This window comes from Callorhinus ursinus, unplaced genomic scaffold, assembly GCF_003265705.2.
Source record: "Callorhinus ursinus isolate GAN/ISIS: 27379988/994484 unplaced genomic scaffold, GSC_fseal_2.0 scaffold23, whole genome shotgun sequence".
NCBI classification, from domain to species: Eukaryota; Metazoa; Chordata; class Mammalia; order Carnivora; family Otariidae; genus Callorhinus; species Callorhinus ursinus.
Window position 1 is genome coordinate 18371080 of NW_027397085.1, and position 13498 is coordinate 18384577.

General features: G+C 40.6%; 1 protein-coding gene across 2 annotated transcripts; it reads left to right on the forward strand.

The window, feature by feature from the left end:
- Positions 1 to 9055: 9055 nt before the first annotated feature.
- Positions 9056 to 10186, forward strand: ACTBL2 (actin beta like 2). 2 transcript variants are annotated; one of them, XM_025892446.1, is made up of 2 exons: positions 9056 to 9184; positions 9311 to 10186. In XM_025892446.1, exons 1-2 carry the CDS (start codon positions 9056 to 9058, stop codon positions 10184 to 10186), a joined length of 1005 nt encoding a protein of 334 aa, XP_025748231.1. The 2 variants fall into 2 exon arrangements, with proteins under 2 accessions (XP_025748231.1, XP_025748229.1); XM_025892444.1 differs by having other exon boundaries at positions 9056 to 10186.
- Positions 10187 to 13498: the final 3312 nt, after the last annotated feature.

Here is a 13498-nt window from a genome sequence, read left to right on the forward strand (position 1 = left end):
GCTAACTGCTGTGGCACTTGAGATTAATTCCTCCTGGGGAAACCGGTGAGCATCTGGATGGAACGGCACAGGACGGAGAAGGTGGGGAGGACATTCCCAGGGGAGTAAGCAATGTCAGCAGGTCCAAGGAACAGGAATAGCAATTAATCCAGAAGACTAGAGCATACGGTTCATGGATGGCAGGAGGAGAGGATGGTAAATATCAGGCTAGGGAATTAGGTTGGAGCCAGATAATAGAGGGCCTTGAAGTCTATATTAAGTAGTATGGACTTTGTTCTGTAACGAATGAGTCCTCAAAAGCTTTAGAGCAAGGAGTGACAAGCTCATATGTGAGTCATATGTTAATCTTTTATTTCCATAAATGAATGTCTAATTTGCATAAAATGAACAAAATTCTGCTTTATATCTCTCCCCTGTCACTCTACTTTCTTTGGCAAATCTTGACTTGGGTTAACGTTCCTGAATTCTTTTGCATTTGTTATGTTCTATACAGTACTTCTAATTAACCTTTTATCTAAACTGAAGTCTTATTTTCTTCTTTCTTTTTTGGTTAAAGCTAGAAATACCAGTTTTTAACCAAGGATAGCAACAAAAGAACTCTTCCTCTTTTGTTTTAATCTCAAAGTCTGATATTCCACTAGCTAGGCCCTGGATTCCATTTGTAGCTTCATGTAACAAAAGGAGGCCTTACTCTGAATGCTTCAACCAATGCTTTTTTTTTTTTTTAAGATTTTTATTATTTATCTGACACAGAGAGAGAGGGAGAGTACAAGCAGGGGGGGAGCGGCAGAGAGAGAGGGAGAAGCAGGCCCCCCGCCGAGCAAGGAGCCAACCGCAGGGCTCGATTCCAGGACCCCAGGATCATGACCTGAGCCAAAGGCAGACTCTTAACCAACTGAGCCACCCAGGCGCCTCAACCAATGCTTTTCTTATAGCATCTTTGAGTGTCAAAGAACCCATAGTTTCAGAGCAAAGTGATCTGAAGAAGACAAAATGCATCCATTTCCCTCATAAAGGTAGCCTTCCTACTTTAAAAGAAAAAGGGAAAAAAATGCCCGGAATGTGATAATATCATTTAAAAACCCAGTTTGGTCTCTTTCAATCTATCCAACCAGAACAAGAGAAAATTCCCAGAGACAGACCTTTGATTTTTTTCCTTCAAGGCACCAAGAGAGATACTTTCCCAGAAACGGAGTTGTAATTCATTATATTCTCAGCAATATTCTTCTGATTATTAGTTAAAATTCTCCCTTCTGTAAAGCAAACCCATTCCACCATATCCCATCATTAATAAAACAAGGAAAAACAGAAACTCTCTTCCTGCCCTACCATCTTTTGAACTGAAATCCTTAAGAGGAAGTGTGACATTTGGGCATGTGTCATATAGTTAACAAATTCAGCCACATACCATTTTTTCCTCTCTTGCAGATACCAAACCATCTCCCAAACGAGAAGGGGCCATGCGATGCGTTTCCACTTGTCCTTTTCCCCACCCCACCCCACCTTACCCCTCCAAAATGCATGGTGCTCTTTAGTTTCTCACAACACGTTAAATTCTCAAGCCTACAAGGAGTGTGAATGGAGTAGGGTGGGAGCAGTGCTACAGGGCTGTAGGGGCCGAGGAGAATGGAGAACTCCTACCTCTTCCCAGGCAGGGAGCTGCTACACAGCTGTAGCTTGGGAATAAGGTCCAATGTTGTTTGATCTTATTTTTTTTAAGAGAAGCAGGAATTCAGAAATCTACTTATTTTAACAACTATTCAAAACGAAAAATTCAAAAGCATTTGTAGAACACTCTAGAGACCAAGGTAATGCCTGGGGCCCTAGTCTACCTGTTGTGTATTACATCAAGGTCTGGCCCCAGTGAATAATCCAGAATCTGCACCAAGTGGTAGTGCCATCTCTTCTGTAGCTTCTTCCAGGTTATTTTTCCTGTACTTGGCGACATGATAACTAAAGGAAGAGAAACCGTCGATGGACAGGTTCTAAGTTCTGATACTCCAGTGCACTTGTTTACATCTAGATTTCCTATTTTTTCTCTAAGCTCCGTTCCCCTCCTCTCCTGAACCCCAACCTGAAGAGTCAGCCTGCCCATTCATCCTTTTTCTGGCCAGAGATAACATGCAGTCTTGCTGTCAGCAAAGGGATAACTAAGAAAACTCTCAGGAGGCCCTGCTAGTTCCAGATGCTGGAAATAATTTCCTAGCTCTATCTCCTGAGATCTCCAGAAAGAGCACTTCCCTTGGCTTAAAAAAGAAAAAACTACATTGAGTCATATCCTACCAGTCAAAAAGTTCTCCCCTGGAAGTGAATTACGCAGCTTCCCAACCTGAATGAGCCTTTTCACCCCACATCACCCACCCTCCACGCACTTTGCCCAGCACAGCGCATTTCCATAGCAGCAAGCACTCTTTCAGAGAAGAGAGACTAGTTGTATTATGGTATTTGGCTGTCCACAATCCCACTGTGTAGTTATAACTAGGCAAGGGCTTGTAGATGATCTTAATGAAAATGTGCAAGAAATCAGATATGATACTTGTGTAGTCACAAAGCAGGTTCACCAGAATGAAGAATTAACAGCAACCACAAGTCAGTGACTGCAGAGCATTTTTTCATGTTTGGTTTCTTGTGTTTTTATGAAACCATGGACTCTTTAAGTTAGCCTTGTGGACCTCTGATCTCTCCAGCCCCAGATCACACTTGCATTCATAGTTGTTCCCTGTCAGTAAGATCTTCCCTTCCACCCAATCAATCATCTCAGCTCCCAGTGAATTAACCTTCACTCTAAATCACATTCTTTAAGGTGGTCTGATCACTAAGGCCTTTATTTTGGCCTAATATTTCACTATTCTCAACTTTTGCCACCTTTACCTCTATATCCTGTACTCCCTGTCTATCTTGGTTGGCTTCTCCTCTTGGCCGGCTTCAGGGACCACTGGAGAATATACACATTAAACCCTCATGCCTACAAGGCTCACCACGCTTCCTAAACCAGAGTCCTCGCCATACTACCTACTGTTCACGCTTGACATGTCATGCTCAAATCTGGATGTTTAGGGACGATGCCATTTGGGGTCTGAAAACTGACACCTGAAAGGCTCCACTTCCCACGTGGCCGCAATCCAAAGGATGCACTTGCCTTCTTGATTTAGTTTTTGCTTTTTAATGGCCCACTACTATTCCCTCCTGAAATCACTCTCATACTATTTTCTTTTTTTTTATTTTTTTATTGTTATGTTAATCACCATACATCACATCATTGGTTTTTGATGTAGTGTTCCATGATTCATTGTTTGCGCACAACACCCAGTGCTCCACGCAGAACGTGCCCTCCTTAATACCCATCACCAGGCTAACCCATCCCCCCACCCCCCTCCTCTCTAGAACCCTCAGTTTGTTTTTCAGAGTCCATCGTCTCTCATGGTTCGTCTCCCCCTCCGATTTACTCCCCTTCATTCTTCCCCTCCTGCTATCTTCTTCTTCTTTGTCTTTTTTCTTAACATATGTTGCATTATTTGTTTCAGAGGTACAGATCTGTGATTCAACAGTCTTGCACAATTCACAGCGCTCACCATAGCACATACCCTACCCAATGTGTCACCCAGCCACCCCATCCCTCCCACCCCCCACCACTCTCATACTATTTTCTTATTTTAGATAATAGATTTGCCTCTTTATTTGTAAATGTCTTTCTTTCTCAGTCCAAACATGAACTCACCATTCCTTTGTGTTTTTTTTTTTTCCCATTTAGAGAGTACGATGTCCTGGTATTCCTATTATTAACACACAAGAACCTGGTAAAGTGCTCAAGGATTTTATTCAGTTTTCTTCTTTTGACTTCAACATTCAGTCTGGCTCCACCCTCAGATGGTGTTTGGACACTCTAAGATGATGTTTCCCAGCAGGGAGTACAAAGACTTCACAGGCACAATCCCAGCCAGCTTCCTCTCTCACCAGGGGCCAGTCAGATGCCCTGCACCCTTTCCTGGAGCCCATCGTCAGGCACAGCCCAAGCTCTAGAACTTATCTGCTTGGGTTCAAATCCTGACACTGCCTCTAGCACTGTGTACCTTTGGTCAGTTTACTCGTTAAGCTTTAGTTTAACAGTTCAAAGATGGGGATGATAATCCTAGGTGCCTTATAAGGATTGTCATGAGGAGGGCGGCTGGGTGGCTCAGTCATTAAGCATCTGCCTCCAGCTCAGGTCATGATCCCAGGGTCCCGGGATCAAGCCCCACATTGGGAGTCTGCTTCTCCCTCTGACCCTCAGCCCTGCTTGTGCTCTCTCTCTCTTTCAAATAAATAAATAAATAAATAAAATCTTTTAAAAAGTTATTTTAAAAAAAGGAATTGTCATGAGGATTAAAGAACTGGTGTGTGCAAGCGGAACATTCAGCACAGAAACTGGCACACACTAAGTCATCAGCAATCAGAGTTTGTTGTTGTTGTTATTGTTGTTTTTAGGACAGGGAGGGGCAGACGGAGGAGAGAGAGAACCCCGAGCAGGCTCCATGCCCAGCAGGGAGCCCGACACCAGCCGATCTCACCACCCTGAGATCATGACCTGAGCCGAAACCAAGAGCTGGATGATCAACCAACTGAGCCACCCAGGTGACCCAGTAATGACAGTTTTTATTGCTACTCTCTCCACCTTTCAGAGTCAGAAAACAACCTGGAGCTTGTCTCAGTCTTAGATGGTATGTGCTTCACATCAGCCGTCAAGACATCTTCAGAGGTTCATCCACGACACAGGAATCCGTTCCTCCTCTTAACAACTTTCTTACACATCAAACTAGCCAAAAGCCGACCTATGGCATATTTCAAAAGTTAAGAGTTAGGAAGTACGGTCATAAAATCCAAATGCATGAAATCCAGTGTCCTTAAACATCAGTGGGGAGCCTCTCACCCTGGGGAGTAGAATTTGGTCTTGTTCACAGAAAGTAGTCTAGCATGGGTTGGGGGCTGGGGATCTGTGGTCAGCTATACCACAGAAACAATTCCTGCATTCAGATTATCCTTCCAAGTGCCTCCTGGAACTGGCCAATATGCCCATCACCAAAGCTACTTCTTTCTCCTTCATGCCCACACCTGCCTTAAAAAAGTCAGTCAGTCAGGTTTTATTTGGGTGAGAGGTTGTTATACTTTTTAATTTTTCATATTTTTACAAAGTTCTATATATTAGAACAAACAGCAAATCACTACAAACTATTACCAGTAACTATTATTGGTGGATTTATTTTAAGAGATTATTGAAACCCTATGTTGGAGACTTCTCTGCGTGAACATTTACAGCCCCTAAGATATGATTAAGTCATTTCATCAATATGAAATATAAATAAAATAGTATTTAACCATAACATAAATGTATTTTTTAACTTGTAAAACACGGTCAGCTATGCCTATCAGTGAATAGATCAGAGCATGTAATTAAAAAATCTTATGACCTACCCATCCACATATTAATTTGTTAAACAAGTATCAAATCTCCACTAAGAACAGAGCACAGATGAAGGAGCTTCTCAGAGCAATCTACACACTGGGAGAGGTAGACATGTGTGCAAAAGCTACAAAGGATGAAAAAGAATGTGGGTCACAAGGAGAGAATCAAATAAAAACCAAGGAAGAAGGTAGCTGACCTCAATGTTCTAAATTGGATCCCCAGGGTGGTGGCAGGAAAGGACCTCATCAATACTCTCAATCTCAGCAGTTATGGTTAAGAGATGAGAGTCTGGGGATAGGAGAGAATCACTAAGGCATGACCTCTATGGGCACATGTGTGAGGAGCCCCTAATCATATCTTCTGTGCCCACAGGTAAAGTTACATCCAACTCTAGCGTTCTCCTCCCTTCCCCCTGCCTTTTAAGATTCAGACTCCCATTCCAAAACCATGCTGATCCTTGTGAAGATAACTAGTTCAAAATACATTCTGGATTTTCTGATTTTATCCAAGTTGGTGGTACTCATGCTGCAATGTTCCCTCCACTAGCCACCAGCAACCTCCTGCCCACCCTCTGAGATTCAGCCCAGGGGTCCTGGCCCCTCCTTCTCCCTCCTCCTAACCCCAGGTTCAAGGGCTCGTCCCTCCGCCATTATATACTCTGTGCTCCTTCTCTGTATACATCAACCACATTGTGCCCTGTTACCTGTGAATTGGGGAATGATATTCAAAACATTTAACAACTGGTGCAGCATAGGCAGTGCCCATCAGAACACAAGATGGCTGCTTCGTATCCATGAGCAGCGACCAGAGTTAACTTGCTCTGATGTGGCTTTCACCCACAAGACAGTAAGCTCTATAAAAATAGGGGCAAGCTTTTATTCACCAATATATCACCAGTGCCCAGCAGGTTTATTAAAGATTTGTGGATTGAATAAGTCCAAGATTACTTGGAAAAGGAAAGATCATGAGAAGCTTGTGATGAGGATTAGGGCACAGCTTCAAACCACCTCAGCTTGTTACCCTTACATACAATGCTCATGCTCATGCCCATGCCTTACTCGGGGTTTGTATAGCTGTGTAACAGTCAAACTAGGCAAAAGTGAAAGAAAATGATATTCTAGGCTTCCAAAAGTTCGTCATGAAGGCCCCCATAGGTTTTAGGTGTAGGTAACTAACTAAGCATTCATAAATTCCAGTCAGTTAGAAGCCCTATCACCTTTAGGAACAGCCCCCTAGAGCCAGTATTTGTAAATCTATCTCCTATATCTCACTCATACAAATTCTTACTACTTTTCAAAATTTTAAGTAGTCCAACAGATGACATTTTTAGATGATTGCTAAATTATGATATGTCCCTTTTCTATTATTGGGGGTTAAGTAAAAGAACTTAAGCTTATTTTAAGAATATATAATTGATGAAAAATTCTTCTGGAACACCAAAATTAAAACAGAGGTTAGAAGGTCTTCCAGCAAAATCATACATCAGCCTCACTCTCAAGCATCAATTACGCTGCGTGGTCTCATTACCAAACAAGTCTCAGCTCAAAGGCAACTCTAAGGAGAGCACTACAGTAAAAGACTCTAAAGGCTGCACTTGGTACCATATGGGCTTCTCCGCTGACATGGCTTTGTTCTGTATTCCAGATTGGAGAGTCATAAATGGTGACTGGTTCTAAATGCAATGTGTTTTCTTTTCAGTTTTGTAGGATGTGCATGCAGTTTGCTATGGCTCTAAAAAACAAAAAACAGGCGTTTCCAGACGTATCATCCTATAGCCATAAAATACCATTTAATCAAAAGCTTGCTTGTGCTACATGAAAAGGAAGTACACAAAACCATGCAGTGTGAAGGTTTGAAGGTGAGTTGTTTAATTTTGTTGAAGGAGGAATTGATTTTGCAGTTACAGAAAAAATTAAGGGATAGAACAATCCTGGTCAGAAAAAAACCAAAACTATGGATTTTGTAGTGAAACACATTCTACCATAACTGATTGTCAGCAGGAAGGTTCTGAGAGCACATTAAAGGAAAAGGGCTGGGAAAACACAGAGAAAAGTAATTCCATAATTCTCTCTCAAGCTGTGCACAAAGACGAGGACTGGACACTCACAGCCTGGTGTTACCATGATTCTCCAAGAGGCTCGTGGGCAAAGACACCAGCCAGCTAGTTCTCCTGGCCTTGAACTAGAAGGTACACCTCTGTCAAGTACTACAGGGCTGCTGCTACTTGTTACAAAGTGACAATTAATTAATTCATTAATTAACCAAAATGAAGGTGATTACAGAGAACTCAGATGTGGGCATGAAAAACTGCTTCGCTTTAGAAGAGATGACAGGGAGATTATCTCCTATTTACATAGCACAATGGGAGCAAAGTAATGAACTTTCATAATCGCTGTTTCTAGATACACATTTTACTAGACCATCTATATCTTTATGTTGAAAATAAAATGCAAACAAACTATTACTAGGAAAGGATCAGGGTGTAAATATTGTATATCCCAAAATCGAAGGAAAGCTAATACTATTCTAAGTATGTACATTTTCATAACCATAGAGAGGAATGATGTTATAATATATTACATGAATCTTGAAGATCAACTGTTTTAAAGATCAGCTCAAATACATCATTTTAAAATTTATCTTATCACTTAATTATGTTCATTGTTGTACAACTAAAGAGTTATTACAAATAAAATTTTTATAATCTGCATTTTATCTAATAAATCACATAACACGTTAGTCATTGAGCCTCTATTTAGTCAACATGGACCCAATAACCCAAGTTCTGGGCATAGTAAGTGCTTAATATAATTTGGTTGTTGGGAATTTATATCAAGAAAGAAAATCTGAAGTGGGTTACTTTAGTGATCACTTTATTGCTCTTAGTTGTTCTCTGATGGATAAGAAGTCTATTAAATGTCCCTAGATTTTGCACAACACAAACGGCTGTCAGGCCACCCTTGGCCATTTATTATTTTCATCCATTAAAATAATTCCAGTCATGACGACATCCTGTGGGATTAGGACCTTAGTGGGAAAGAAGATCTTCAAAAGGTGAAGTTTTCTGCAGTGGGCTCCTCATAAGAACAATATATTAAGAATGAAAAGTTAAAACTAGTGCGGAGAAAATGGACCCAGAGGGTAAAATGAGGAGCAGGGAGTGGTCCTCCCAGCAGTGTTCCCATTCCTCACACTAGCTTTCTTTCATCTTGCTTTGACACCCCCCCAACTGCAGCAGCATTGTTATCTAGAGACTGAGCCAATGCATGCTGACAACCATGTGTGGGTTGCCTAATTACAGTAACCTCAGATTTGGCCACTTGGTAGCCAATTTTCTCTTTATGAAGGAAGGTCTACTAGTGATTTATATAATCATCATCATCATTACTAATACCTCAAAGGCAACCCCACCCAGAAATGCTGGGAACTGGTGGGGCAGGACATGGGTGGGGCCAGGGTGTACCTTTAAATACCTATCATCTCAGCACAGTATCCCCTCTCCGAAGGCAGTTCTAGAGTGTTTCAGCCTGTTCATTCTCTCCCTTGACACCGTCGTCTGCTATTTACTCTGTATTTAACGTCTGTTCACCTGTCTGGAAGATTCCAGCCAGCACCATGACTGATGATGAGCTGTCTGCCTTGGTGGTAGATAATGGGTCAGGGATGTGCAAGGCAGGCTTTGGTGGTGACGATGCCCCCCGGGCTGTGTTCCCCTCCATGGTAGGGCGTCCCCGGCATCAGGGGGTCATGGTCGGCATGGGCCAGAAGGACTGCTACGTGGGGGATGAGGCTCAGAGCAAGAGAGGCATCCTGACCCTTAAGTATCCCATTGAACATGGAGTAGTCACCAACTGGGACGACATGGAGAAGATCTGGCACCACACTTTCTACAATGAGCTCCGTGTGGCACCGGATGAGCATCCCATCCTCCTCACCGAGGCACCTCTCAACCCTAAGATCAACCGGGAAAAGATGACTCAGATCATGTTTGAGGCCTTCAATACACCGGCCATGTATGTGGCTATCCAGGCTGTGCTGTCCCTCTATGCCTCGGGGCGGACCACAGGCATCGTGATGGATTCTGGGGATGGGGTTACTCATACTGTGCCCATCTATGAAGGTTATGCCCTGCCTCATGCCATTCTACGCCTGGATCTGGCTGGCAGAGACCTGACTGACTATCTCATGAAGATTCTGACAGAACGAGGCTACAACTTCACCACCACAGCCGAGCGGGAGATTGTTCGTGATGTCAAAGAGAAGCTGTGCTATGTGGCCCTGGACTTTGAGCAAGAGATGGTCAGTGCTGCTGCATCCTCCTCGCTTGAAAGGAGCTATGAGCTTCCTGATGGGCAAGTGATCACCATTGGGAATGAACGCTTTCGATGCCCTGAATCCATTTTCCAGCCTTCCTTTTTGGGCATTGAGTCCAGTGGGATCCATGAGACAACTTTCAACTCCATCATGAAGTGCGATGTAGATATTCGCAAGGATCTATATGCCAATATCGTGTTGTCTGGAGGCAGCACTATGTACCCTGGCATTGCTGACCGGATGCAGAAGGAAATCATAACCCTGGCACCTAGCACCATGAAAATCAAGATCATAGCTCCCCCAGAGAGGAAGTATTCTGTTTGGATTGGGGGCTCCATTCTGGCCAGCCTGTCTACGTTCCAGCAGATGTGGATCAGTAAGCAGGAATATGATGAGGCTGGTCCTCCCATAGTTCATAGAAAATGTTTCTGAATGGTCTTCATGCTAATAGGTTTACATTTTTTCCTTTTCTAGGTCATACTGATGGTACTGCTTTTATCCACTTTCCATTGAGTCAAGATAAATACTCTGCTCTTGCTAGTGTAGAACCAGCAAACTGATCTCCATTAGAGTATTGTGGGCTCCTGCCCAGCTGACTACATCTTGACCTTTATCAACTCAAGGAGAATTCTGATTCCGTATTCTATTTTCTTCACCTATAGAGTTCAAAGAAATGTTGTCCTGCTTAAATGAAAATGAGTGATCAGGAGTAAAATCATGAGAAATGTCCTTTCAGAATGGATAACTAGCACTTCCAAGCTTTAAAAACTAGTTCGTGCTTTAAATATTTAACAATAAGCTATGTAACCCTATAAAAATGTGTATGTTAGCAAATGTGTCTTACTAGTCAGTATTTTTGTTTTGTTTTTCTCCTTTGTATAGAGATAATGAATTATATGGATCAATAATATCCAGATATACATAAGCACCAGGGAAATAAAATATTATATCTTACAAGACACTGACAAATCTGGCTGTCTAAACAGCTAATGGAAATTTTTTAACTCCGCAACAGCCGCTGTTTTAGTAGCTACATATTTTAATTGTTTCCCTTATTAAATAAGCATAATGAAACAGCCAATATTCCATTAATGTTGTTTATAAATCAACTAAATTTTCACCTCAGAGTGGAGTTCTGCTGGTGAAACACATATTTTAATGTCTAACTTAATGAATTTCATTCCACTTGTAAAACAGCAAAACTACAGATAATGCCTAACTTTTAAAATAGAAATGTTGGGGCACCTGGGTGGCTCAGTCAGTTGTGTCCAATTCTTGAGTTCAGCTCAGGTCATGAACTCAGAGTTGTGACACTGAGCCCCGAGACAAGACTGCTGGAGATTCTCTCACACTCTCAAATAAGTAAATAATAAAATAGAAATGTAATAGCAAATTAATATCATCATGCTATGGTTTGATAAAGAAAATTTTATTTCTATTTCTTAGCATTACACATCTTGAATAATTTCTGTAGTCCATAATTTGGGTATTTCTCTAATCAAGGATTTCATTATGGGAAAGCATAGTTATAGCTTCTTACTAAATTATAAATTCTAACACCAGGATAGTAATTCCAATTTTGTTCTTTGAAAGATTAGAATAATTCTGCTTTAATATGTCCAGTAACTACAAATACTTCTTCATGCAGAGTATCTCTAAGATACTGACATGTTAGAAAATACTAGTGTATCTTCCTACAATCTCTAAAAATTTTTAATGAACCCAATGATGATTTTCAACCAATCTAAAGGACCAGTATATTTATTTCAATCTATTCTATGATTTCTGATTATCTGAATAACAGAGTTATTTATATCTTTCAGGGTTTTTTTCTGAAAAATTAAAATATTTGGGGGCATTGCGTACTAAGGCATTATCACATTCTCAGGAAAGAGTAATTTCTTCTTTTTTCCTTTTAGTTGGGAAGTTGATACTTGTATTTTAAAAGTCTAAGTTGGAGTCTGTAAGCATTTTTTCTTAAGACAAAACTGTTAAAGAATTTACTTGTTCCTTATTTCCTTTATCTGACAACACAATTTTTAAAAAATGCTTTTAACCAAAACTAATTCCAAAGGCACCTTATTTTATAAGACTTGAAGTTTCCTTTCTCCTTTAATTAATTTTAAATAAATTAAAATTACTTCATACTTACATGTCTGTGTTATTTCCCCTCAATCCTTCCTAAAGAAATGTAGAACAATCCAGAGAGGATCACTTTTTGTATGTGTAACCTATTCATCTGTATGTTATAATTTTGCACCTGGTACTTTTGACCATGTAAACATTAAAAGGCAATTTAAAAAAAAAAAAAGATGGCTAGTCAGATAAGGTTATAAATTCCTTGTAATCTCAATTAAAAAGTTAGGTTTTGGTGGATGAACTAGTCTTCAGGTAATTAGTAGGCAGAGGTAATGGCAATAATAATATCTATCATAATATACACTGCAACACTTTCCATTTGCAAAGTAGTTCTCACAAACACTCTGACCTACATTCCCAATTACCAGAAAAAACATACCTCAGCGTGCACAGAAAATTTATGGGACAGGTAAGGTGAACTTCCAAGAGAGAACTATTGAGCCCTGAATCACCAGATGAAAATACAAATTCTATAATGCAAACAAAAATTTAAACCTAGGGTCTTTGGCTATTCTCCTGTTTATCAACATTGACTGGCTAATGGATGAATTTAATGAGGCAACATTCCATCTCACAACTTCATATTATAGAGTCAATGCCATCTATTTAGATAATATAACTGACTTGTTTTCCACCAGTAGTTCACCAGGAGGGACAACTCAGGTAACCTTCACAAATGAATTTCATACCATTGTGATTCCCACTCTAACCCTAAGTAGCAGTCTAGGGCTGGAGTTGCACCACAATTCCCACCTCCCACAAAAAATCCATTACTTCCCACTCACAGATAACATTTTCCTGAAAGCATACATGATCCAAAGTCAATATCGACATTACTCTTCCCTAACTTTCAGATGTGCTTATTTTTCAGTAGTGAGATAAAGCCATGCTAGGATGCAGGCTGAGCCTTACATTCACAATTCTGAGAATTTACAGAAGGGGCTAGACATGAGTATTACATTTTTCAGATAATCAAAGAATAATCCTTTGAGGTGACAAGGGCCTTACTACATTTATTCACTCGTTTTGTAACTATAAATTCAATGTCACATGCCATACTTTAATAGAAACATGCTTCAAGAACCTTAGGGAATTAACAATTGAGTAGTGGGGGAAAACTATGTGCAGTAGAAAGTCATATGATCTCAGGGTGGCTCCTGGTCTAAACTCAGTCCAAGGTACTAAGTACTATGAGAATTCAAATAAGGACAGTTCAAGCCAGGTGATCAAAGAATGGTTCACCGAGTAGAGGGAGTCACTGAGTTAAGTCTTAAAGCACATATGAGTTGTACTGAACATAAACATTCATCTTAGATGGCTCTGGCACCATTATGATCACTGGTTGGTAGGGGATTAATTCTTATTTTGAATGTTTCCATTGGACTATGCTAGAAACTGTAAAGAAGCACATATCCTTTAAGGCTCAATTCAACTGTCACCTCTTCTACAGAGGCTTTTCTAGCCTTCCTTCTCTCTTTTGCAAAAAGAAGAAGAAGATGACGACGACGACGATGACGAAGAAGAAGAAGAAGAAGAAGAAAAGAGAAAAGAAAAGAAAAAAGAAAGAAAGAAAGAAAAAGAAAGAAAGAGAAAGAAGAAAGAAAG